At 39.4% G+C, this 25,258-nt stretch overlaps 1 protein-coding gene across 1 annotated transcript; it reads right to left on the minus strand.

Moving 5' to 3' along the window:
• Nucleotides 1–24,172: 24,172 nt before the first annotated feature.
• On the minus strand, nt 24,173–25,087 carry LOC120254910. Its single transcript, XM_039262883.1, has one exon. The coding sequence runs from the start codon at nt 25,085–25,087 to the stop codon at nt 24,173–24,175; it is 915 nt and encodes a 304-aa protein (XP_039118817.1).
• Nucleotides 25,088–25,258: the final 171 nt, after the last annotated feature.

A 25,258-nucleotide genomic window follows, 5' to 3' on the forward strand; every position in this document is an offset into this window, starting at 1 on the left:
GAAGCAACACGTAGAGAAGTTGAAGAAAGGAAGAAATTTCTAAATGAAGTAATTTTCAACATAGATGGGCTTTCGGAAGATGAGTGATGAGTGCACTTTGTATACATATTTTCATGCCCTAAATCTATCATTTTACTTGTTCTCAAGTTTACTTTTATACATGAGCAGTGCTATGATGGGTATTTTTGTTATAGTTGCGAGGATTTGGGGGGGCTTGATGTAATTTAGAGTGAAATTGGGAAAAAAAAAAGAGAGAATATTCAAAAAGAGTTCAAGTACTCAAGCTGGACACGGGCTGGACACGCTCGTGTCATACCCACTGAATATCTCAGCCTGATGTTGATCCAGCAAGAAATCTGCATAGAAGGGCACTCCCAAGCTCGACACGGTCAGGACACGATCGTGTCCATGCCACTGAAAAACCCAGGCTGAAAGCAATTTTATTGAAGAATAAGCGACATGCGCTGGGTGCTCCTGACACGCTCGTGTCACATCATTGCACGGTCAAGACACGACCGTGCCCCTTATACTGAATCTTCTAGGCAGAGGCATTCCATTTCACTCAGTTTTTCCACGAAATGACACGGTCTGGATACGCTTGTGTGCAGACCGTGTTGAGCCCGAATCCTCTCTTTTTAACTCCAGTTTTTAGGGTTTCCTCTTCATCTTTTGTTTGGGGATTTTCTTCTCCACTGAGAGGACATTGAAGAGAGTGAAGATCAAGCTTATCCACACCTTCTAAGGCATCAAGGAGCAAGTTGGAGGCATAAGGGAGGTGGTGCTAGCACAAGGAGCTCAACATTGGAGGCAAATCTCAAAGAGAAGGGAGTCATGTGTTCTTTCTTTAGAGCTAGTGTTATCTCCTCCATGTTATACCCACCCATGAGGGGCTAGCTGGCCACAGTGCCCCAGGGTGGGAACTTTGTCACTTTGTATGCTTTAAACACTTGTACTTCTCTTGATTTATGGAGTTCTTTTGGTTCTTGTGTTACATCTTGTATTGACAAACTTATTGTGCTTGATTTGCGTTGTTGTTTGGGTAAAACTTGTTGGTGGATTGTCACAGCTGTTGTTGCCCTGGCAATGGCATAACTTGGTGAGCTTGAACCCATAGTTACCTTTGCAAAACTCGACATAATTGAGAGCCTTAGTTGCAATATTGCTTTTGAGCATACACTAGAACCTAAGAATGTACCTGGTAAACCTTGAGGATAAGTGAGCATCACTAAGTGCTTAGGAAACATCCCGGAACATTGTTCTCTTGTTGTTGACACTCAACCCAGTTGCCTATTATCTTTATCTATTCCCTTTTTCCTTTATCTCTGTACTTTCCTTTCCTTTTGATTTGATCTTATCACCTTTTCAATTTTTACTAGAGATCAGTGTTAAGCAAGTACTTTTAGTCCAGTTCCTGTGGTTCGACAACCCTACCCCTCACGGGGTACCATTATATTACTTGTGTGCGACCCGCGCACTTGCGGTGAACACATCAATGAGGCATCAACCATAATGCAAGTTTTACGAAAAGATGAAGAGCAATTAAACATGTTTTGGAACTTGTCGGATGATAAAAAGCTGGGTTTTTGTCATTTAATTTATCAAGGATGCCATATTATCCGTTTATGTAGATCATCGCAGAATACCTTTTCAAGGTATGTGTGCTAGACACTTTGGAAACTTCCCTATTTTATGGTGTTTGATGTTTTAGCTATTTATTGAATTGAACCTTTTGTTAAATCATTTTGTATTGTAAGCTATATCATGATGTTATGAATTAGAATTTGGTACATCCTTGCATGCTCTATCATACTATTTTGTTATGGTTTGGTATATATCCTTACATTCTATATCCTTGTGTTCATGAGCTAGTTTAGAAAATAAACATGGAAAAGTTTTAATAAGATAATTTTTGTTGCTATATCATGTTGTATTGTAAGCTATATCATGATGTTATGAATTAGAATTTGGTATATCCTTGGTATATCCTTATAATGAGTTCATGAATTAGTTTAGAAAATGAACATGGAAAAGCTTTAAGCAATGTTGTGTTGCATGACAAACTATGTCCTTGCATGGTTGTAATTAGTTTTCTAAAGTAACCTTGAGCTATGATGCACATTCAACAAGATAATGTTTGATGAATGTCACTTGAGAATTAAGACAATGTTTGCCAAACTAATCCATGCAAGATGTTTTATTTAATAATATTATCATCAATGATATACTTCTAACTTTTTTTAAAAAAAAATCAGGTAATAGGTTGATGATTGAGTATGAAGGCTTTGTAAATGAGCATGACTAGCTCTTTGTTGTTTATATAGACCTTGGATATATTCTTCTTTGAACTATCTATTGTTTAGTTGTGTGCTTGTGTGTTATGGTGTAATTAAGCTATGATGCTTACCATCTTTTGGACATCAACTTTTAAATCAAGACAATGTTTGCCAAACTAATCCATGCAAGATGTTTTATTTAATGATATTATCATCAATGATACACTTCTAACTTTCTTTTCTGTTAAATTTAAATCAGGTTCTTGGTTGATGATTAAGCATGAAGATTTTGTAATTGAGCATAACTAGCACTTTGTTGTTTATATAGACCTTGGATATATTCCTCTTTGAACTATTATTGTTTAGTTGTGTGCTTGTGTGTTATGGTATAATTAAGCTATGATGCTTACCATCTTTTGGGCATCAACTTTAATCTGTGATTTGTTTTTCGTGACAATATTTGATACAATATCGGTTGTTTTTATTAATATTCTTTGTTATCTTTATTACCTCTTTAAAAGTTCTTAGCCTTCGTGAGATGTTATTGTGTCTTCATGAGATATTGTTATTATGTAAGAAATATATTTTTGGTTGTTTTTTGAATTGGATAATACTCACTTGTATTTTATTGTTAAGTATATAAATAAAATGAATTAATTATTTAGACTATTTACCCATAGCAATTAAAACGTATGATAGTTACATGAATTAGTTTATTTAAATATTTTTATATGATAATTAAAAAGGTATAAAATTAATTTAAGATATATAATTATAATCATTATTCAAATTATTTTATAATATAATAAATTTAATATAACAAATTATTTTATATAATATCATTTATTTATTGTAAAGGGCATATAAATAATTTTACCACAATTCTCTTTCATACTTTTTCATATTCCACACTCCCATTCCCCCTTATCCCTTTCCCTTCATTCCCATTCCGCAAACCAAATGCACCGTTAGAGTCAAATTTTATATGGTCATTGATTAACTACAAGGTGTCCGTTTATAAACAGTGCCAACCTCTATGCCTAGTACCCCTTAGGCTCCAACTAATGGACCCCTTGTTTTTTATTACATAATTTATTATTTAATAAAAATAATTAAAAAAATTTTGCTACAAGTTCACCCAGGGTGTTTACTAAAACCAGCCCTCTTCATAAGAAAAATAAGAATAGTAATACCGTTATTGAAAACTGTGCTTTCCACGTGTGTTTTTAATATGTTATAAGTTGGCAATAATCTCCTGGATTGCATTGATTCTCCAGCTCCGAGCATCCTCTGATTGATAGTGTAGGTTGACTGTTCTGTGCATTCTGACATACTGTAATGCACACAAGTGGAGGGGAGAGCGGACCCCAAAAGACCAACCTGATAGGGAAGGATGTCCCCCACTTATATGCACACATGGACTCCATCTCATAGCCGATGTGGGACTAAAGGGGATTCATTACACATTCTCAATCTGGTCAAAGTGGTGAGACCAATGCAATGGAATCAACTTCTGTTTGTCGCCTAAAATAATGGTATTCAACTTCAACTCCTTGCTAAAAGAAGCTCAAGCAAAAGTAGGATATTTGCTCGGACAAGAATCAACTAATAAAACTTCAAATAAAAAAAAAATAAAACAAAATAACTCCCAATTCACAAGAATCAACTGCACATCACATCACCAATCAAATATAAACTCTGGTCCCTACATATAATAATTTATTAGTATCAAACACCTGTATAAAAAAATAAAAAATAAAAAAGTAAAAAAAAAATCCTACACCTAATGAACTCTTAGCTCAGTATTATTACAATTTCAACAAGGTATAATACCCTAATTGGTTCATCTACTTTTCTCTCTCTCCCCTTTTGGTCCCTCTACTAGACAGCCTCGATTAGTCCTTTACTTTTGACTGCATCACTTAGCTATAACGCCTCATCCATCCTCTACTTTTAAAAACGACCCAACTAGAGGGACTAAGGCAAGCATTTTTAAAAGTAGAAGCGACTACATGTATAGATTTCTAACTAAGCGTATATTTTCAAAGAAAAGTGACTCACTTGAGCATTTTTTTAATAGAGAGACCAAAAGGGAAGAGAGAGAAAAATACATGGATTATTTTAGTGATTATATCTTTCAACAACATGGAGTACATTCACCGACAAAATGATTAGAGCTCTTGAACAGTTAGATCAATTGTGAGAAGTTCTATAAACAAAAACCAACAGCTTTATACACCACAAGAGTTCCATATATTGATCATAAAGATGGGTACTTCCCTGTATGAAGATGCATGGCGATAACACACAGAAAGGTTTATTAATAGCATATTCAATGGATAAAAAAGTAACTCACAGATTAATTTTAGAATAGAAAATCAAGAAAATCAGATGATTATGAGCTATTAATTAAGAACACCATTCCATCTTTAATTGTGATCATTGATCCTGCATGTCTTTCCGTGTGCTGGCAATATATATTGAGGCAATAATATAGAAAAACATATTCACAGGTAGGACACCCAGCATCAAGCTTGCTAATTGAGAATAAGAAAAATGCTCTTCCTTATCATTTGGATTCCAGACATTATGGTCCTTGTTTTTTCTTATGTAAGGTGGATACCGACACAATTTGATAAGCATGCTTTTCTCCCACCCAAATCTTGCTCAAGCTTCAACCAAACCAATTGAAAAGAAAAATAAATAAATATAAGACATTGGAAAGAAGACAATAATGTTAGTGGAGAACTTATAATAACCTCAACAAAATCCAAGACATTGTGAAATTATTGAAACCAGCAAAGCTAGTGGTCTTGTTTCTAGCGCATTAAGGAAAAGGCAGCAACAATGACTTGCTTCAGGACATCCCCATTCATGTTTCTTGCTCTATTAGAACACATGAAAAGAGTATTTGATAATAATAAAAAGGCAGTCTGCCTTCAAGATTGTCTACATGATTCAGATTATTAAAATAAATTTCCGCATTCATCGTGATAATAAAAGCATCGATAACAGATTGAAATTAAGAAATGAATCCAGCTAGAAGAAACTACAAACTTAGGTCCTAGTCATCTTATCTAAAACACATAATAATGATGCAGGAAACATACAAACTTAGGTCCTAGGTGAAACTATTTCATAAAGGCAACGACCATGTGCTAGAAGAACTCTCATGGATTATATTTTCACAAACAAAAGAAACAAAAGATAGCTACAGCAAAAAAGATTATAACTTCACAATAAAGGAAGAAAGCAGCACCTCATAAGTCATAATCATGGATTTGTTAAGATAAAAATGTGTGAAGCAAGCAGCACAGCATATGAAAAATGCCAACAAAAAGAAAAAATTCATGGCAATACGTTTGTTCATAACCTGGTGTGAGAGTAGCAGTACTTTTATCAGCAACAGTGCTTCATATGTATGTTATTGAGATGTTAAAAACAACGCACCAATAGTCTCCTCCTGGGACTGTTTCCTATGGATCTTTCTGTGATGTTATGGACAAGGTGCCCATAATCTCCTCCCTGTTTGCATCGCCTCTCTAGCTTAGGCCCTTCTTTGATTTCCAGCTTTCTAAGAGCAGGACGCCATTGTTGGATGCCTTCTAGGAATGACTTCAGCTCAGGACAATCATCAATAGATACTGAAGGGAAGTGACGTCATGCATCCCTTCTGGTAGAGATGCCAGTTTTGGACATTAATGTAACCCTAAAGAATTAGTGAAGCTGTCCCATCTCTGGCCACAAAGATTTGATGCTTGGACAATTGTTAACAACCAAGATTTGAAGTAATGTGGGGCGCTGGAAATTCTTTCAAACGATCACAATCAGAAACCCCAAGATGCTCTACAAATGGTAGGCCACAGTCTCATTGCGATGATAGACAAATTAAACTCTTACAAGAAAATTATCCAGAAGTTTAAGGGACTTAAGATCTCGCAACGTATCATCTGGCCAGGACACCAGCTTTTCCAAATTATAAATCTTGATATCTTTGAGAGTTGTAAGGTTCTGCAAAGCTGCTTCCAATGAGAACTGCTTGCAATCATCAAATAAGTGAAGTGATGGGATCATAAGTCTTGTCTCCTTGTCCTCCAGCAACAAAGTCCATTCCTCACATCTGCCTTGATGCAATTTCTGAGGAGATTTGAACCAGATTTTTAAGTTGTTGGTCTCTCATCCACATTGAAAACTGTGTGCACAGATAATCATGCAGACTGACCAATTTTAATGCAGTGTGAGGTTTCAAGGCTTCCAACATTTGCTGTGCATTTTCCTCCTCATGATGCTTTGATGCTCCTCAAAACAAGAATAATGAGTTAATATTTTGTTTGCAGCTCATATCAGTTTCTTTCACCTCATGTTTCTTTCACCTCATCAGCATTCTTCACAATATAGAGTTCATACAACACAAGTTCGCCACGTCTTGGCTAACATTGCAAGCTTCTGCTCTCCTCTGCCGAGTTCCTGCTCCCCTCTTGCCATGGCAAGCGGGGGTCAACCCTCCCCCAAAAAATCCTGGTCTCAAATTGCAGCCTCTCTGACTCAGTCCATTGATAATTCTCCTCTTCACAACGAACAACTTCTTAACAAACTCAAAGCCACCACTTCCAACTTCGTTAGGCTGGACAATGATGCAATCAATCGAGGCAGGATAAAATTTCAGAATGCATTATATGGCAAGTTATTCGGAAAATCTCCCCCTTTCGAGCAGGTAAAGTCGACGCTCCTAAATATGTGGAAATATTTCGGTGAGATCCTTATTTCCGACCTCCCAAACGGATTTCTTCTGGTGAGGTGTCCCTCTGAGAAAGCCATGCAACAACTCCTGCTGGACGGGCCTTGGTCTGTCAATGGGATGATCTTGCAGTTGTCTCCATGGAAGCCTTTTTTCGAACCGAGCTTTGCTAAGCTTAACTCTGCTGCAATATGGGTTCAATTTCATAATTTGCCGGTTGAATGTTGGGACGGTGAAACCCTTGAGACAATTGCTTGCAATTTTGGTAATCTCATAAAGATCGACGAACTCACGTCTACTCTGGCTAGGTCCAAATTTGCTCGGGTTTGCATCAAAATTGATTTGTCGAAACCTCTTTGCCGGGGGTTTTGGATCGGCGACGATCTTCAGAAAGTGTTTGTTGTTGTGATGTATGAGAGATTACCGACTTTCTGTTATAATTGTGGGCTTATCGGTCACGGAAGTAAATCTTGTTCTCGGGTGGCTTCATCTGAAGCTGGAGAAACCTCTTTGCCCACTCGTACTGTACGAGCGCCGGTGGAGAGGAATTCTCAGGTTTCGGACGAAGCCGACCAGATCATGGATGATTCCGACCCTATCTTTGTCCCTAACCCAGAAGAAAAACCAGAATCCGATTTCGGACCATGGCTTCTGGTATCCCGCCGGCGTGGCCGTGCTCGTGGTCGCGGAGGGGGCGCTTCACGCGCCTCTCACGTGACTCAACGCACAGCAGACAGCGTGGGTGCCGAAGTTGTTGAGTCCCGAGAAACTGCAACCCATAGCCTACGTGGCGGTTCGAGATTCGTTGGACGTGGGCGGTCGTCCACTTCCCATACCTTTCGCGATTTCCCACAAACCGATCCCGTTGAGACTCTCAACGTTCAAAACCCTGACACAGATCCAGCCGTTGATCACAGCCTCGCGATCATCGAATCTCCAAAAGTTAATTCTCTTAACCCCAAGCCAATTTCTTCGCTTGATCCCCAAGCGACAGCTTTGTCAGATCCCTCATATCAGATCACTGTTGTCCCTCCTATTCAAGACTCCTCACCGTCTATTCCACTTAATCAAATCGTCCCCTTTCGTTCTTCCCGAGAAACCCCTCTAACCTCCATCCCACCCAGACCCAGCACTAAACACAGTTCTCCCCCTCCTATCTTGAGAGCTTCAGTCCCGATTGTCTCTTCCAATGCAATCCATTCTAATGCACCGCATGAATCCATAGTCTCCATGGTTTCTGCCGCTCTTGATTCTAGTGAAATGGAAGAGGATAGCGTAGAAGAAGAAGGCTCCACTGATGAGGAGGATGATGACATGCCAGATGATGAAAACGAACCAGAAGACTCAATGACCCTTATTCAATATCAAGCTGGTGTCAGAAGGGAAGCTCTCATCAGAAAAAGTGTGTATGCTGAAGAGGTCTCCCAGAAGAAAGGAAGAATAGAAGCCGGGAGTTCCGGAGTTTAAGTCTTCATTCTTCTTCTTTCCTTCTTTCAAGGGAGTTTCCCATGATCCCAGTTTTTTTTATGTTTATTATGAATTCAGCTAAAATCTTGTGTTGGAATTACAGGGGTATATCCGATCGGAATACTTCTTCTCGACTCACCAGGCTCATTAAAAAGCTTAAACCAGTTTTGGTCTGTTTGGTTGAAACCCGAGCTAACTCGGCCCGTGTTGATCGTTTCTGTAAGAAGATCCCTAAGCATTGGGAATGGGCTTCCATTCTCGCTGACGGTTTCTCGGGTGGTATCTTTATCCTTTGGAACCCAGCCATCGACCGAGTCACTCCTGTCTCTGTTTCTCGTCGCGTTTTACATATCGTTATTTCTCCCAATTTTTCAAAATATTTTATTATTTCGGTAGTGTATAATTCTTCTCGTTGTCTTTCTCAAAGATCTCTTTGGTTTGAGCTTTCTAAACTCTCTGAACTTAAGCTTCCTTGGCTCATATTGGGAGATTTTAACTCTATTACTTCCAGAACCGAACATAGAGGGGGGTTCTTTCTCCTATTATAGACGTAAATCTAGTTTTTTCAATAATTTCATTGATAGTAATAATCTTTTAGATCTTAAATTTGTCGGTTCCCCTTACACCTGGTGTAACAACCAGATCGGTTCGGCTCTTAGATGGGCTAGACTCGATCGATGTCTGGTTAATCTCGAGTGGAACGATATTTTCAAATCTTATACCCTCTCTCACCTTAATCGTTCCTTCTCTGATCATTCTCAGCTTTTTCTCACTGCTAATCTTTCCGCTGTTTCCAAAACAAAATCGTTCAGGTTTGAAAATTTTTGGTTGGATTATTTCGGTTGTCATAATTATATTCGTGAAGCTTGGAATTTTATTCCTCGGGGAAATCCTATGCATGCGTTTTCTCATCTTCTTTTTCGTACTAGATTTAACCTCAAGCACTGGAGTTACTCTGGGGTCAACAATCTGGACACTGCTATTTCCAACACCGAAAAGGATATTACTTCTCTCGAGCTTTCTGATTTAGATTCCAATACTCAACTTGTTCTTAAAGGTCTTTATGCTAAATTATCTGCTCTTCAGCATCAAAACAATATTAAATGGGCCCAGCGTGCTCGTTTAAATTGGGTCTCTGATGGTGATAAAAATACTAGCTTCTTCCATGCTCTTTATCGAACTCGCTCACATCATAATTATATTTCTCAAATTGAAGATGCTAATGGAAATGTTTTCAGGGACCCCATCTAGGCGTCGAACAAGCTTTCATGAACTTCTATAAAAAAACCTTTGGAGCGTTTCTTCGGGCAATCCTACCAGAATCCCGGATGAGCTTCCCCTTGATATTCCCAGAATCTCCGACTCTGACGGTGCTTTCCTTATCCATAATGTGACTATCGAGGAAGTTCATCAATCTTTGCTTGATCTTCCTTCGTGTAAGTCCCTCGACCCGATGGGTTTAACGTGGAATTTTATAAAGCTTTCTGGCCTGTTGTGGGTAGTTATTTATTTGAGGCCATTCAATATTTCTTCAAAACTTCTTTCATCCCTTCTTCTTGGGGCAAAACCTTCGTTGCTCTCATTCCTAAGAAAGATAATCCTAAGTCGGTCTCGGATTTCCGTCCAATTTCGTTATGCAATGTTTGTTTCAAAATTCTCTTGAAGTTGCTCGCTAATAGATTAAAAAGAATAATTCCTAGCATCATCGGTTGTGAGCAAGCGGGGTTTGTTGCTAATCGTTGCCCTTCTGATAACATTATTACTGTTCAAGAGGTTGCTCACTCGATTGAATCTGATACCCATAGTCCCTCGAGGATGATTATTAAACTTGATATCGAAAAGGCTTATGATACCCTTAGTTGGAGTGCAATTCTTTCCATTCTTATTAAAATGAATTTTCCTCCTCTTTGGGTTTCTTGGATTGATTCTTGTCTGCATGTGTGCTCGTTCTCCATTCTGGTTAATGGTAAACCCACTCCCTGGTTTCGTTCTTCTAGAGATGTTCGTCAAGGCGATCCTATCTCATCCTACTTATTCATTATTGTATCCCAAACCCTTACAACCATGCTAAATTGTAGCCTTCAGCATAATCTTATTCCTGGTTTCAACAGTAATTTGAATCACAATTTCAATCATTTAATGTATGCTGATGATTTGATTTTAGTTACTCTTGCCTCTAGGAGAGTTGCCAAAAACATCAATACATGTTTAAACTATTACTGCAGCTTCTCTGGTCAAAGGCCTAATTATAACAAATCCCAAATTTTTTTCCCCTCTTGGATGAACAAGCATATCCTCAACCGAGTTTGCAACATTTTGAATTTAAAGCAGAAGTCCTTCCCTTTTAAATATCTTGGGGTGTTTATTTCTCCAAAAAGATTAGCTCCTCTTACTTTCCAACCTATGGTTGATAAAGTAATTAGTTTGGCCTACAATTGGTCCAATTTTCACCTCACCCCCGCTGCCAAAGAGATCCTGATCAATTCTGTCATGCTTTCAATTCCAGTCTACACTTTAATTGTTTATCCCATTCCTGATTCAATCCTTTCTGAAATATCCAAAATTGTAAGAAATTCTTTTGGAATAGGAATGGAAATGGAAAGGACATCCATAATGTGTGTTGGAGTATATTAACTGAAGGTAAGTCTGAGGGGGGCTTAGGTATTAGAAACCTCAATCTTGCTAAACATTCTCTCATGTCTAAAAACATCTTCAAATATTTAAATAAACATGACTGTATTTGGGTTGATATCTTACTGAATAAATATGGGAATATTAATTTTTGGCAAGATTCTGTGCCGGCTAAATGTTCTTGGTTCTTTAGGGGTTTATGTAAAACAGCAGCTTTTATTAAACAACATTGCAAAATTAACAAAGTTAACCCCTTGAGAACATCCCTGCTTTGGGATCCTTGGTTATATGAAATTAATGTTACTTTAAAACCCACTTATCTTAATATGGAAGTTGATTTTGATGCGATTTCTTTCTCTGATATCATTACCAATGAACAATGGTCTATTCTAGACTTTAATCATATTTTTGGTAGCAATGCTGGGAATTTACATTGTTCTCTTATTGCTATTGATCACAACTCTGAGAATCATTGGACCTGGTTTTCTGCTGAATCTCACACTAAAATTTCATCTGCTGTTTATCATACTTTGATCAAGCAATCTGTTAGCTCTGATGCTTGGGATGGTTGGAACATTGTTTGGCATATTCCTGTTGCTCCTAGAATTAAACACTTTATTTGGTTATGCTTAAGAGGTCGGCTTTCAACATCTGCATTCCTCCACAGCATTCATCTCGGCCCTGATAGCTCTTGTGTCTTTTGTGGTTTACATCGTGAAACTATTGATCACCTGTTCTGTCAGTGTGATAGAATTCAAGCAATTTGGGATCAGGTTAATAGTTTGTTTAATTTATCTATTACTTTCATTAATGGTTTTTCCTCAGGCAACTGGGTCATTGATTACAGGCATTCTACATATAGTTTAGCATTAATTACCGCCAGTGCTTGGTTCATTTGGGTGTGTCGTTGTGATTACATCTTCAGAGACATTCGTCCCATTTTCCCTAACATTGTTCTCAAGGCTGCTGCCCATGTTGACGAGTTCTACTGGAGTAATTATGTGTCACACCCACCCCTTCTACCGAGGTAAATGTGGCACCCATCAGTTAAAATTCCCTTTTAACTGGAAACTGACACCCTGTTTTAAACAAAATCAGACCTACAAATCACAATTTACAACTTTACACCAACTACAGGTTCAAATACATAAATACCATGAATACGATAACTCAAATTTCATGGTACAACCGCTACAAGATCACGACACCAATAAATAGAAAGAAAGGAAGGGGACCCACTCGCAATCTGGACTCAACCCCGACTAGCGCTATACTCAATCGAGCGATCAAGGGTCCCCTGCTCCTGCACTACTGACGACATTCGATTGGTCGGTAGTGGCTTAATAATTTCAAATACTTAAATACTGATATATATAAAATATATAAATACCAATCGCTCAAATAATTTTTCCAATTTTTCCAAAATACTGAATTCTAGCAAAATACATCTTTTAAAAGAACTCTTGAAACATAAATTCAACATAAATCAACATCAATTTGATTTTTCTCGGAAAACACAATTTTTTTGTGAGAGGCTGCCTCATCACAATTCAAAAATAACATAAATCTCAAATTCAAAAATACAGAGAATACCCAACACTCACCCAAAGATAACATGGTCTAGAAAAACTCTCTAAACCCTCGCCAGTGGCAGGGGCTGAGGTTGAGCAGTCAAGGAACTCATGTCCATAGCGTTGACCCATCGGGTTCATCGGTCGGTGACCCGGCTACCCGATGAATATCCAGATCGGGGCTCTACACTCCCACCGAACGCCCCTCGTAGTAATCAATACCGGGTCCACCACGCCACCTCTAAAGGTCGGCCCGTGGGGACCCACTATCGCGATAGTCGGGGCCTTAGCCCGTCACCATCAAAACCATCAAGTAAATACTGACAATAATACCATCTCAGATAAATCATAACACATGATCCTTTTTCGGGACAAGTATTCACATCACGGAAATAACCATTATTTTCCACAAAGCCAATGTCAAAAGTATAACAATGCATAATGCTAGTAAAGCCCAGATCCACGATACCATTCCTATACCAGGAATGAAAACCAATTCTACTAACAATGCCGATAAAACATCTTTAATATGCTCACATGGTTTCGCAAATCACTCCAAATCAAAGCATCTATACCCATCAAAAATAAATACAAGAATTGAATAATTAAATCACATATACATGTATTTTTACTATTCATAAATACGTATAATTATACAAAACGAATGTATCAATACGGTTATCATGAACATCAATGGCAAACAAATATACGTATATTTCAACTATATATGGAATCAAACATGATAAAATGAAATACTTAAACATTTATTTCAAAATACTAGACATTAAACAATTATTTCAAAAATAATAATAATTAATCAATTATTTAAAATAATAGCCACTACCAACTCACCCCTGGTGTCCTTGGGTTCCTTGCTAGACCCGGAACTCCTCCCAAGCCTAATCAACACCTAGTAGGATAACATAATAAAAATAAATAAATACGACAACTAAAAACATAATTTATCCCAATAGAAAATACGAAAAATCAATAATCGACTCTAATTGGCCCACTCACTCCAATCGGTTCAAACCTGACATTGTATAACCAAATTGGTCTCCAATTACAATTAAGCCAACTCAATTTGGGCTAGACCATTATGAACCAACCTGAACCAACCTCAATTCCATTGAACCAAACTCAAATTCACTGAACCAAACTCAATTCTTATTCAAAATCCATTGAACCAACTTGGTTCAGTCCAAAATCCTTAACCCAAATCAATTGAACCAAACCCAAACCATCTCAACTTGATTTGATCAAACCCAACTCAACCAAACCAATTCAACTCAACCCATTTCAATTTGGTTAAACCCAACCAATTCAATCTAACCATCATCATTAACACCTTAATCATCATCATCATCAACTTAATTAATCAAACCAAAACCCTAATCTCGGTGCTACAAGTAATTGCTACATAGAAACCGAAAATCTCATCCTCCATTCAAGCTTAGATTCATCATAAATACAATGATTTTTTTCAACACAAATTGAAGCAACAATCATCTATAATCATTAAACATGTTTTTTTCCTACTCAAATCCATAATTATTTTTCATCAAATCCATCAAATACACATATATACATGCATACATACACTCATTCATCAAAAAAATACACCAAGAAAGTTCTTACCAATTAAAACCATATCTCCCGATGAAAGCTCCTCCGACGATCTCCAAGTCCCTCTCCTTAAAACCTCCAATTTCTTCCCATTTCTTCATCTTCTCGGGTTTCCTGTCAGAAGATGAAGGGAGAAGAAGATGAACCATCAAAATCTAGATTTTTCTCCAACTTAAGTTTTCAGCCGAAATTTACTTTTAGTCTCTCAAAATATAATTTCTTACAAAACAGTCCCTGACAAACTCACAAATGATCCCTAAATTATGAAATAGTATTCTCAAAAAGGTCCTTTCAAATTATTCAATGCTCCCTGGATTATAAAACAACATTTCAAAAAGATCCCTCCCATCTTACCTTTTCAGTCCTCGGTTTCCATAAACATTTCATGTCCATCCTTTTTCATTTATTCTTTAACCCAAAAATCTTTTAAAAAAACTTTTACACTTAGGTCCTTATTCTTTTCACTTGGGGTTTCTCAACAAGATTAATCAGAAAAAAATCTTACTACCACCATAGTAATACCCTGAGTATATTTTCTAACAGTTATCCACAGGTTCAGGGTATTACATTATGTGCTCATGGGTAGAAAATTATTACTGTCTAACTTCTCCTCAGCCGATGATAACTTCTTGTTCACTCATGCAACAACAAATCACACTCTTAAGGTAAATTCAGTTTCCTTTTTCTTTTCCTCTACTAACTATAACATTTCTCTTGCTGGTAGCTCTTCCCGCCAACTCTCGGACAGCATCAACACCCCGCTTCTTGCTGTCGATGTAGCTCTCCAGATTGCTTTGGATCTTCACATTCCAGTGAAACACATTCTCTGCGACCACGCTGCAGTCATTTAACTCCTCCAATGTTCTGACCACATCTCGTCGAATCGAAGCGCAAGTAAACAATCTGAAATTCCTCCTTGATATGTGCGGACATCCTCAAATTCACAGCATCCCCTCTTTTGTCGATTATCCGGCAGCAAATCTGGCTTCGTATGGCACGCTTCATCAACATCTAAATTTGTTTTTGTTTGGTAAAGACCTTCCTTTTTGGATTATGAAATCGTTTAGAAAGTTTGGATTTTTCTTTTAAACTGTTCCAAGTTTTTACTCAGTTTGTAGTTTTGTTCTTCTTGTTTAGTTTTTAATAAATTAGCTTCTCTATTTGGAGAGGTTCTTCCAAAAAAAAAACACAAGTTTGCCACCAATGTTCAAATGCTTTGGCTCTCTTACCTTGTTCACTGCTTTCTCACAGGGATTTGGAGAGACAAACAAAATAATCATAAAATAAACTTTCCAAAAAACTAATAAATCTGGAAACAAAAGGTACAAAAATGGTAACCACTATTATGATAGCCAATATCAAATAACACAAAATGCATTGGCAATGTGGTAAGATATTTTCTTAGAAATACAAAGAAATAAATGCATACACTAACTTAATATCATCAGGGCATCAAAGCTATGGAATAACAAAATTGAATACGGTTAACTACTATGGCCATCAGAAACACTTTCCAGCTCATTTATATTATGCCAAGCTTGCACATTGCATAATAACATATCCAATCAATTTGGTTCAGCATAATACTTGCCAAAATGAATCAATCTTCAAGCTGAAGTCATTCCTAGAGATTGGGTCACTTTGCTCAATTCTGTCCTGACTGCCATCCCCACTTACTGGATGTCGATCTTCAAGCTGCCTGCTTGGGTAGCCAAAAGTATTGACAAGATCCGTAGAGATTTCCTCTGGTAGGGATTGGACACTCAACATAATAAAATCAGACTAGTTAATTGGAATAGATTGTGTAGAGCGAGAGAGCAGGGAGGCTGGGGAATACTTAATCTGTATACTTTTAACAGTGCCCTTCTTGGTAAATGGTGGTGGAAGTTTGTATCGGGGATCCACTAGTGTGGCGAGACTATTATCTGGGAGAATTATTTTAGGAACGCCCCTATGTGGAATCTTTACCATACGCCAAGCAAAAGAAGATCCTTTGTCTGGAATGGTATCCTGCACTCTCTTCCTGCGTTCAGGAAAAACATCTCTTCATGCCTTCACAGTGGCTCTAATACTCTTTTCTAGCTAGAGAACTGGCTCGAGGGGCAGGCCCCTGCTGACATTTGGCCTCAGATCTTCCTTCTTGCCCATCATAAAGAGGAATCTATTCGGGATTATGCAAGCCGATCGCCTGTGGTCCCCCTGGATGTTTTCCCCGGTTGGGATAATGTCCTCAATGCCATCATGGCTTGTCCTCACACTGTTCGGGATGACAAACGTTGGTCTCTAACTACCGATGGTATTTTTTCTGTGAGAACCTTCTATAACTTCCTAAATGATGGTGGTTTGCATTGCCAAAGGACCCCCATCATATTGAAAGGCCACCTCCCACTGCTCAACTCGGTTAGCTTAGGACAACAAGATCTTGACCCTTGATAACTTGGCTTTGAGACGCTACAATCTTCTTCAGACCACCACTTGTGTTATGTGCCATGCGGCAATTGAAACTGCCGACCATCTCCTACTGCATTGCCCCTTTGCCGTTCACATCTGGAATTACTTTTATCAGATTATTGGGGGTTGTTATCCTCCTCGATCTCTCAAAGACCTTTGGGGATTGGAGGCAAAATTTACCTAACCCTCTCTCCCCTTTTGGGATTTGCTCGTGAGAGCAATCAATTGGAATATTTGGCTAGAAAGAAATGCACGCATCTTTAATTCCAATTGTCTTTCGCCTGTCTCTATCATTATGAAGATTGATTATATGATAATCTTTTGGTTCAATGCAGCTCCAGAGGCTAAAAAGGCAAAACTTGATGACCTTGTAGCTAAAATTAAGAGGAGCCTGGATTTCTTGACTGCCAGAGATTCAGCGTTAAACGCGCTGTCGTGACCTCCTTCCCCCGGCAAGGAGTAGTGTCTTCTGTTTTTAGTCTGCTAAAGGATCGCCCAATCTTTTAGCTTGTCTCCTTGTTTTTTTCCTTTTGTTGGGTCTCTAGGCCTTTTTCCCACTCTTGGTGGGCGTTTTGTTGAGCCTGGGCCTTGTTGTAACCCTGTTTCCTTCGTCAATGAATGTGGTTTATCCACTTTTTTTTTAAAAAAAAAAAAAATGAATCGACACTTACAGCAAATGCACTTCCCTTTTCTAATCGAAAAGATTATTGAAGAAGTAGAATCTTCCTAGAGTAATGATCTCTGCATAGAATGAACTTAATTGCAAAAAATACTTCCCAATTGGTAACAACTTTTGAAATTATATTAATTAAAAACATAATCTGAATGTTGTGTTGTTTATTCATGTGTTTCAAATAAAATAAACAAATCATGAAAGAGAAAATTTTAATAATAAGTTGTGTTGCAATCGCTTATATTTACACCATTTGCTTCATAAAAAGATTTTGATTAGTGTCTACAATATGAAATTTAAACACATCTTTTGTTATTCATCTTTGTTCCTTCCAAATTTGCACCAACCCTTGTTGGATATATAACATAATCATTCTATTTTCATACATGGCAGGAGCTTCCTTCCCATTACACGTCTGTTGTAGAATTCTTCAGTCTGAAAATGAAATTCTCCATCAAGACATCAAGCCTAAATATAACAAAACTATTTATGGATGAAGGATCATAAGAAGCTTGCAATTGAGTAAGAAAGTAGAAAGAATGTTAAAAACAGAGATAGTAAAGCAGAGTGGTACTGGTATGCATTGGAAACAGAGAAGCAGAGAGATAATGCAATTGTTGTCCAAATGAAAAATCACCACAGCTGAGGAATGAAAAAGATGTGGTGATGCACCTCAAACCTTGTTCCCAAATACCTTTTGCCGAGGCGCTCTTCCCTAGACAAGTTTCCCATACTTTCTTCCTGTCTTGCATTGCCTCTCCGACTCCGTGCATCCTTCAATTTGTAAATACCGAGATTAGGGAGGTCGTCTGAAATGACTTCAACAAAGGCGAGTCTTTAACAATCAAAGACTTGAGTGAAGGTAGAGCTTTTCGAACCCGACTTCATCAATGGGCGCTTTTTAATCAACGGAAAAATGCAATGAAGTCGGGGCTTTGTGACGTAAGAAGTGAAATTAGAACAACAAAACATATGAAGATAAGGTTTTTCGGAGCTTCATTAAAAAAATTTGAAAGCTTTGGCGATCAGCAACAAACAATTCCTGAAAAGATCTGAGGCACTTGGGCAGTTCTATCAGACCATGGCAACCGATAAGAATGCAGTTGTTCCAGACAAGTTAGAACACAATCTTGTTGTGAAGATGGTGGCTCTGATAAACCAGTCAGATATTGACATTCTAATATATACAGATCCTTTAGAGATTTCAAACCTCGAGGTGCCCTGCCAAGGAGACCAAGGCATCACACCTTTGGTCCCTTAGAGATGTGGCAAACGGGAGATTCCAGAGTCCCTCTGTTGATGAGAGATGATTGCAGTTACTAATTTTCCGGAGGAATGATCTAAGGGCACTTGCTTCCTCCTCATCTTCCAGCAACAAAACCAGCTCCTCAAATCCAGATATCTTCAAACTCTCAAGCAATGTAAAATGCCTAAAGAACCCACTTTCCCAACAAATCAGAGGGATGAGTGTCTCATGAAATGATCTGCTCAACTTTAGTTTTCGAATAGATGGAATGCATGGCATGGTTGGTAGCTTACGGCATTCAAGTATATGAATAGAAACGAGGACAGGAAAGAAGTATTAACCTGCTTCTCTTTCCTCTGTCATGCTCCATCTTTCCGAATTCCTCATCTGATCTAACTTAAGCTTCTTCAGCGCAGGGAAATATCCTGTTATGTTGCTGCCAGAGTAGATAATGGCACATTTTTTTTTTTTAAGAAGAACCCCAGGAGGGGGCTAATTTATTGAAGAGAAAAATAAACTACAAAAGGCAGGAAGAAACAAAGCTAACAGAACAAAGAATTAAAAGATAAATCCTGAATCATGAAAACATCTCATTAACCAATGTGGCAAATCTCTTCCAAACAAGAAGAGGTTGAGGGCTGGATCGTTGAAACTGAGTGTGGCAAGAGAGCAGCAGGCATCATCCAAGACTCAGGGATGATACGGATGACCGGAGAACCAAGCAAATTGAGGAGGGACTTGACTAAATCAATCAAAGGACGAAAGAGCCAAGTAATAACCGGATCAGGATTAGAAATGACAGCAATGGGTGCAGAATCATCAACAAAGATGTTTTTGACGGGGAGACGGGAATCCAGCATCACATGCAATGCCACTCGAAGCGCGAGGAGAGAAACCGGTGTATTGTCATCAAGGACTTGAGAGAAGCAACCTGCAAGAGAGACAATAAACTGAGCATTGGAAACAAAGAATCTAACAGAACTCACCATTGAGCACAGGTTGGTGCTGGCATGAACAAAGAGGAAGAGCTCATCATCAAGAGTAAAGTTGTTCAAAATTAATCTAGAGCCCAGGAGATTCTTCCTGCATTCCAAATGATCCTGCACATGAGAAATAGCTTTGCATACCAAGGTGGGAGGGTTCAAATTGGCATTGCTGAAAATGATATCGCAACGGAATTTCCATAAAAACCAAGCGGTGGCAGCAATAACAGAGACAGTGTGATTAGAGTAAAAACCATCAGTTAACCAAGAACCAAAGGCAAATCCATTGGGAAAATGAATGGACATGCCAAGTCTCAAGCTAAGATAGGACCAGATTAATTGAGCCTTTTGAGCGGGGAGTCGAAAAGGTGATCGATGGTCTCGGGAAAGCAGATTACAAAAGAGGACAATAAAGTCATAGGGCCCCCAGCTCGAAGATAAAGGAAATTGTAGGTAGATAACCTGCCATGAAATAAAGTCCACAAGAAATGTTTCGCACGAGGAGCAATAGAAAGATTCCATAACAATCGCCAACCCATCCACACATCAGTCAAAGAAAAATTGTGATTCAAGTGATGATAGACAGAAGAGGATATTGTGGTCTGTTTGGATGAGGGACTCCAAATCCACTGATTACCAGAATCATAGTCAATGGAATTTGAGAGCAGAACCTGCATGTTAAAATTAGAACCAAATATGGAGCAAAGATGAGCAATATCCCAGCCATTACCAGTAATAAAGTTAGAAACTTAAAGGTTATCCAAATCCACATTCATATTGATAAGTGTTGGTTTACGAGCAATGGGGAGATCAAAACACCAAGGGTCCCAAGCAAATGAGGTGTTAATAGGATTAACAGAACCGATTCGGCAAAAAGGTTTAATACGATTAGTGACATTAAACAAGCTCCGATAAAACCAAGAACACCTAGCAGGAGCTGAGTTCATCCGTAAATTGAATGCCCATATTTAAGCCGCATAATATCAACCCAAATGGCACTATCATTATTTAAAAAAGTTTGAAAACATGCTTAGCCTTGAGAGAATATTTAGCAAGAGATAAGTTTCTAATACCAATACCCCCCTCAGGTTTACCTTCATTAATTGTACTCCAGCAGACATTATGGATGCCCTTTCCATTGTTGTCCCGACTCCATAAGAATTTCCGAACAGCTCTGGATATCTCATTAAGAATGGAATCAGGGATAGGATAAACAGAAAGAGTATAAATGGGCACAGCAAGGAGAGAAGAATTGATAAGAATGGTTTTGGCGGCTGGCGAAAGATGAAATCGACTCCAGCTATTACAAGTACGACGAATCCGATCAACCATGTTATTAAAAGCTGAAGCAGCAATTCTATTAGGAGAAATTAAGATCCCAAGATAGATGAAAGGAAAAGAGGCTGAATTAATATTTAAAATGGAGCTGATGCGCTTGGAAATGTGCTTGTTACACCAAGTTGGGAAAAAGATTTGAGATTTAGAGTGGTTAGGAAACTGCCCTGATATGCTAGAGTAAAGATTCAAGCAGAGAATGATATTGCGAGCCGTGGATCTAGAAGCACGAGTGATAAGAATAAGGGCATCCGCAAACATGAGATGATTGAAGTTGTGTGCTAAACTCGGATTAAAACCAGGGATCTTGCTATTAGAGAGACCTAAATTAAGAAGGTTAGAGAGAATTTGAGAAACCAGGATGAACAAATAAGAGGAAATGGGATCACCCTGGCGAACCCCACGAGAAGAAGAAAACCAGGGGGAAGGGTTACCATTGACTAAAACTGAAAAAGAGGAAGATCGGAGGCAAGTGGAAATCCAGGATATCCAGAGGGGAGGGAAGTTCATTCTGGTCAAAATAGCAAGAATTGCACTCCAGTTTACCGTGTCATATGCCTTCTCAATATCGAGTTTGATTAACATCCTTGGAGGATTATTGGTATCAGTTTCCAACGAATGCACTATCTCTTGGACCGCAATAATATTATCAAAGGAGCACCAATCCGACACAAACCTGGCTTGCTCACGACCAATCAAAAGAGGGAGAACAAGCCGCAGTCGATTAGCTAAGATTTTAGAAATTATTTTAAAATTAACGTTGCACAGAGAAATCGGCCTAAAATCAGAGACAAGATTGGGCTTATCTTTTTTGGGAATAAGAGTAACAAAAGTTTTGCCCCAAGAAGAGGGAATAAAAGAGTTGTCAAAGAAGTACCGAATGGCTAAAAAAAGCTGATCACCAATAAGAGGTCAGAATTTGCGATAAAAATCGACAGTAAAGCCGTCGGGACCAGGAGCCTTACCAACAGGGAGATCAAGAATGGTACGGTAAACCTCATCTTTAGTTACCTCACGGATGAGCAGGGCAGCATTGGAATCAGAGAGCCGGGGGAGATCACTCGGAAGTGCTTCAAGAGGATACGCAAGGGGGAGTTCCGGGGAAGTCCAAAGATTCTTATAAAAAGTTAGAAATGCAGTTTCGATACTCACGGAGTCACGACACAGGATCCCTTGAGCATCAACGACCTGCAAAATAGAATTGGTTTGAGCGCGAATACTAGTGACAGCATGGAAAAAGGCCGTATTTTTGTCACCATCTTTGATCCAAGAGAGACGGACGCGCTGAGCCCACATGTTATTACAGTTACGCTGCAAAATAGACTGGTTACTGTACAATTCCGCAAGATTAGCCTGAGAGATAGAATTAAAATTAGAATTTTCAAGGATATTAATCTCAGCTTCAGTGCGCATTATCTCAGACTCAACCATGTTAATTCCGGACCGGCGCCAAGACCGGAGATTGGAACAAGTACGAGATAGGAGATGCGACAGGGCATGCATGGGATTTCCATGGGGGGAGAACTTCCAGGCCTCGTGAACAGCAGAGTGGCTCCTAAAAAATCAAACCATCTGTTATCAAACCGAAAAACGCGTTTAATGATAGGATAATTCGGAGAAGACTGAAGAAGAAGTGGAGAGTGATCGGAAAAAGAACGAGAAAGGTGTTTTAAAGTATTAAACTTAAAATGACTAGACCAAGCGAGATTAATCAGACAGCGATCCAGTCTGGCCCACCGTCTAGCCAACCCCGATTGGTTATTACACCAAGTGAAATGAGGCCCAGAATAGTTCAAATCAATTAAGTTATTGCTTTCGATAAAGTCAAGGAAAAACCGAGCTTTACGAACATAATAGGAATAGGATCCACCCTTGTGCTCGTGCCTGTGAAGAACAGTGTTGAAATCGCCAACAATAAGCCAAGGAATAAATAAAGCAGAAATTTTAGAAAGCTCATTCCAAAGATAACACTGATTGCGAAAACGAGTTGAGTTGTAAATCACGGAAACGAGGAAAGTTTTGGAAGAATCGAGGGAAATAACTATATGGAGAGCCCGTCTGGACACAGCTACCGGAGTAACTATGCCGATGGACTTATGCCATAAGACAATGATGCCGCCGGAGAAACCGTCGGAGAGAAGTGCAGACCAATCCCAACATTTAGGAACTTTCCTACAAAAACGGTTAAGACGGTCGGCGTTAGCACGAGTCTCAACAAGGCAAACCACAACGGGACTGAGAGTGCGAATGAAGCGAAGGACACGGGATGAAGTATCACCCGAAGAAATACCCCTATAATTCCAACAAATTATCTTAGTCATAATCATTAAAAACCAAATAAAGAAAGAAAGAGATAAAAAAAAATCCAGAAGGAGAAACAGTCAAAAAGGACAAGCTAAGGCCAAGCTCAGGAGGACGATCCGCCAAGATCCACCCTCCCCTTCTTCGGAGTGACATCCGAAATATTTGATCCTTTGCGAACAAGGGCATCACGCCTAGCCTCAGCTTGATATTGAACGAGAGTCATAGAGTCATCAGGACCAACGTCGTCCTCTTCCTCATCAGACATATCCTCATCATCCTCATCAGAATAACCATCATCCTGGCTGTCATCCTCCTCCATATCCTCTCCCTCAAGAGCATTAGTGATTTTGTCTACCAGAGAAGAATGAGAGGTAGGGTCCTTGAAAAGAGGCAAAGGAGATGGGGGAGATACCGAGGAGCGAAGATCAGGGGGTGGAGATTTCGAACGGCTAGAATTAATGCATTTTCCATCAGTGGGAAACGGTTGAGGTGAAGTGACTTGATTGGGGATGCTTGACGGTGGAGTTACTTAGGAAGGCAAATCAACGCCTTGGGAGTTGGAGGGATATGTGTGAACGTTGGGACTAGAAACAAAAGCTGGCGGACTATTGGGATGAGGTGCAGGCAACTGGTCATCAACAGTGTGTGCAGAGAGCTTGTCTTGGAAAGGGGGCTGCCGCCCATGAACAGCGAAACCCTTTCCACCACGTATGCTTCGAAAGTTGGAGCCTCGGGACCGGATGGCTTCGGGACTCGGGTCGGCTGCATCACTCGGAGTCACGCGGCTGGCACGTGTGCCACCTCCGCGACCGCGAGCGCTACCACGCCGGCGAGTAACCAAAAGCCAAGGACCGTAATCTGTATCAACGGGGGACTAGACCAAATTGTTAGTGTTCTCCGGCAACGGGAGATCCAAGACGGGGTCGGAGATATCCATAACTTGATCAACGACGTCAGATACCAAGGTATGGCCGGGCTCACTATACCCAACTGGGCGAGTAGAGACAGGCATACCGGCACCCGATGCCGCAGACCTAGAGCAAGAATTACTCCCATGACCAATCAATCCACAAGTATAGCAGAAAGTTGGCAGCCGCTCATACATCACCACAACAAACACCTTATTCATATCATCGCCAACCCAGAATCCACGACAAAGGGGCTTGGATAAATCGATTTCAACACACACCCGTGCATACTTAGATCGGCTCAAAGAAACGGTGAAATCATCAACTTTGAGGAGGGTGCCGAACTGGCTCACGATGGTTTCAAGGGTTTCGCCATCCCACAACTCCATAGGAAGATTGTGAAATTGAAGCCAAATTGTTGCCGTACTAAGCTTAGCAAAAGAAGGTTCAAAGAACGGCTTCCACGGTGAAATCTGGAGAATAATTCCATTAACAGCCCAGGGTCCATCTAAAAGAAGTTTCTTCATGATCTGTTGAGATGGACACCTGATGAGAAGGAAACCATTAGGTAGATCCGAGATGAGGATCGTACCAAACATACCCCATTTCGCTAGGAGATCAGCCTTGACTTGCTCGAATGGAGGAGATTTGCCGAATAGCTTCCCATACAAGGCATGTTGGAACTTCAAATGAGCTCGATTCAGAAGGTCACTGTCTAACCGGATGAAATCAGAGGTAGACTCCTTAAGTTTATTGAGGATGGTGGCGTTATGCAGAGGAGAACTATCAGTTTGTTTGTTAAAAGAAGAGGCGATTTGTGCCCAGGATTTACGAAGAGGGGAATGAGAAGAGGGAGCCGGGGGCCGGTCCCCACTTGCCATGGCAAGCGGGAAACGACGGAGCTATGATCAGAGCCGGTGAATAAGTTGAGAAGATATTGAAGGAAAACCAGAAGGAGTCCTCAAAATTGAAGATGGGTCAAATTTTAGTGAATTGATTCCATTCATTTTTGTGATACTGAGAACCTCTAGTAAAGGCAGTTGCTCAAGCAG

This window comes from Dioscorea cayenensis, unplaced genomic scaffold, assembly GCF_009730915.1.
Source record: "Dioscorea cayenensis subsp. rotundata cultivar TDr96_F1 unplaced genomic scaffold, TDr96_F1_v2_PseudoChromosome.rev07_lg8_w22 25.fasta BLBR01000713.1, whole genome shotgun sequence".
NCBI classification, from domain to species: domain Eukaryota; kingdom Viridiplantae; phylum Streptophyta; class Magnoliopsida; order Dioscoreales; family Dioscoreaceae; genus Dioscorea; species Dioscorea cayenensis.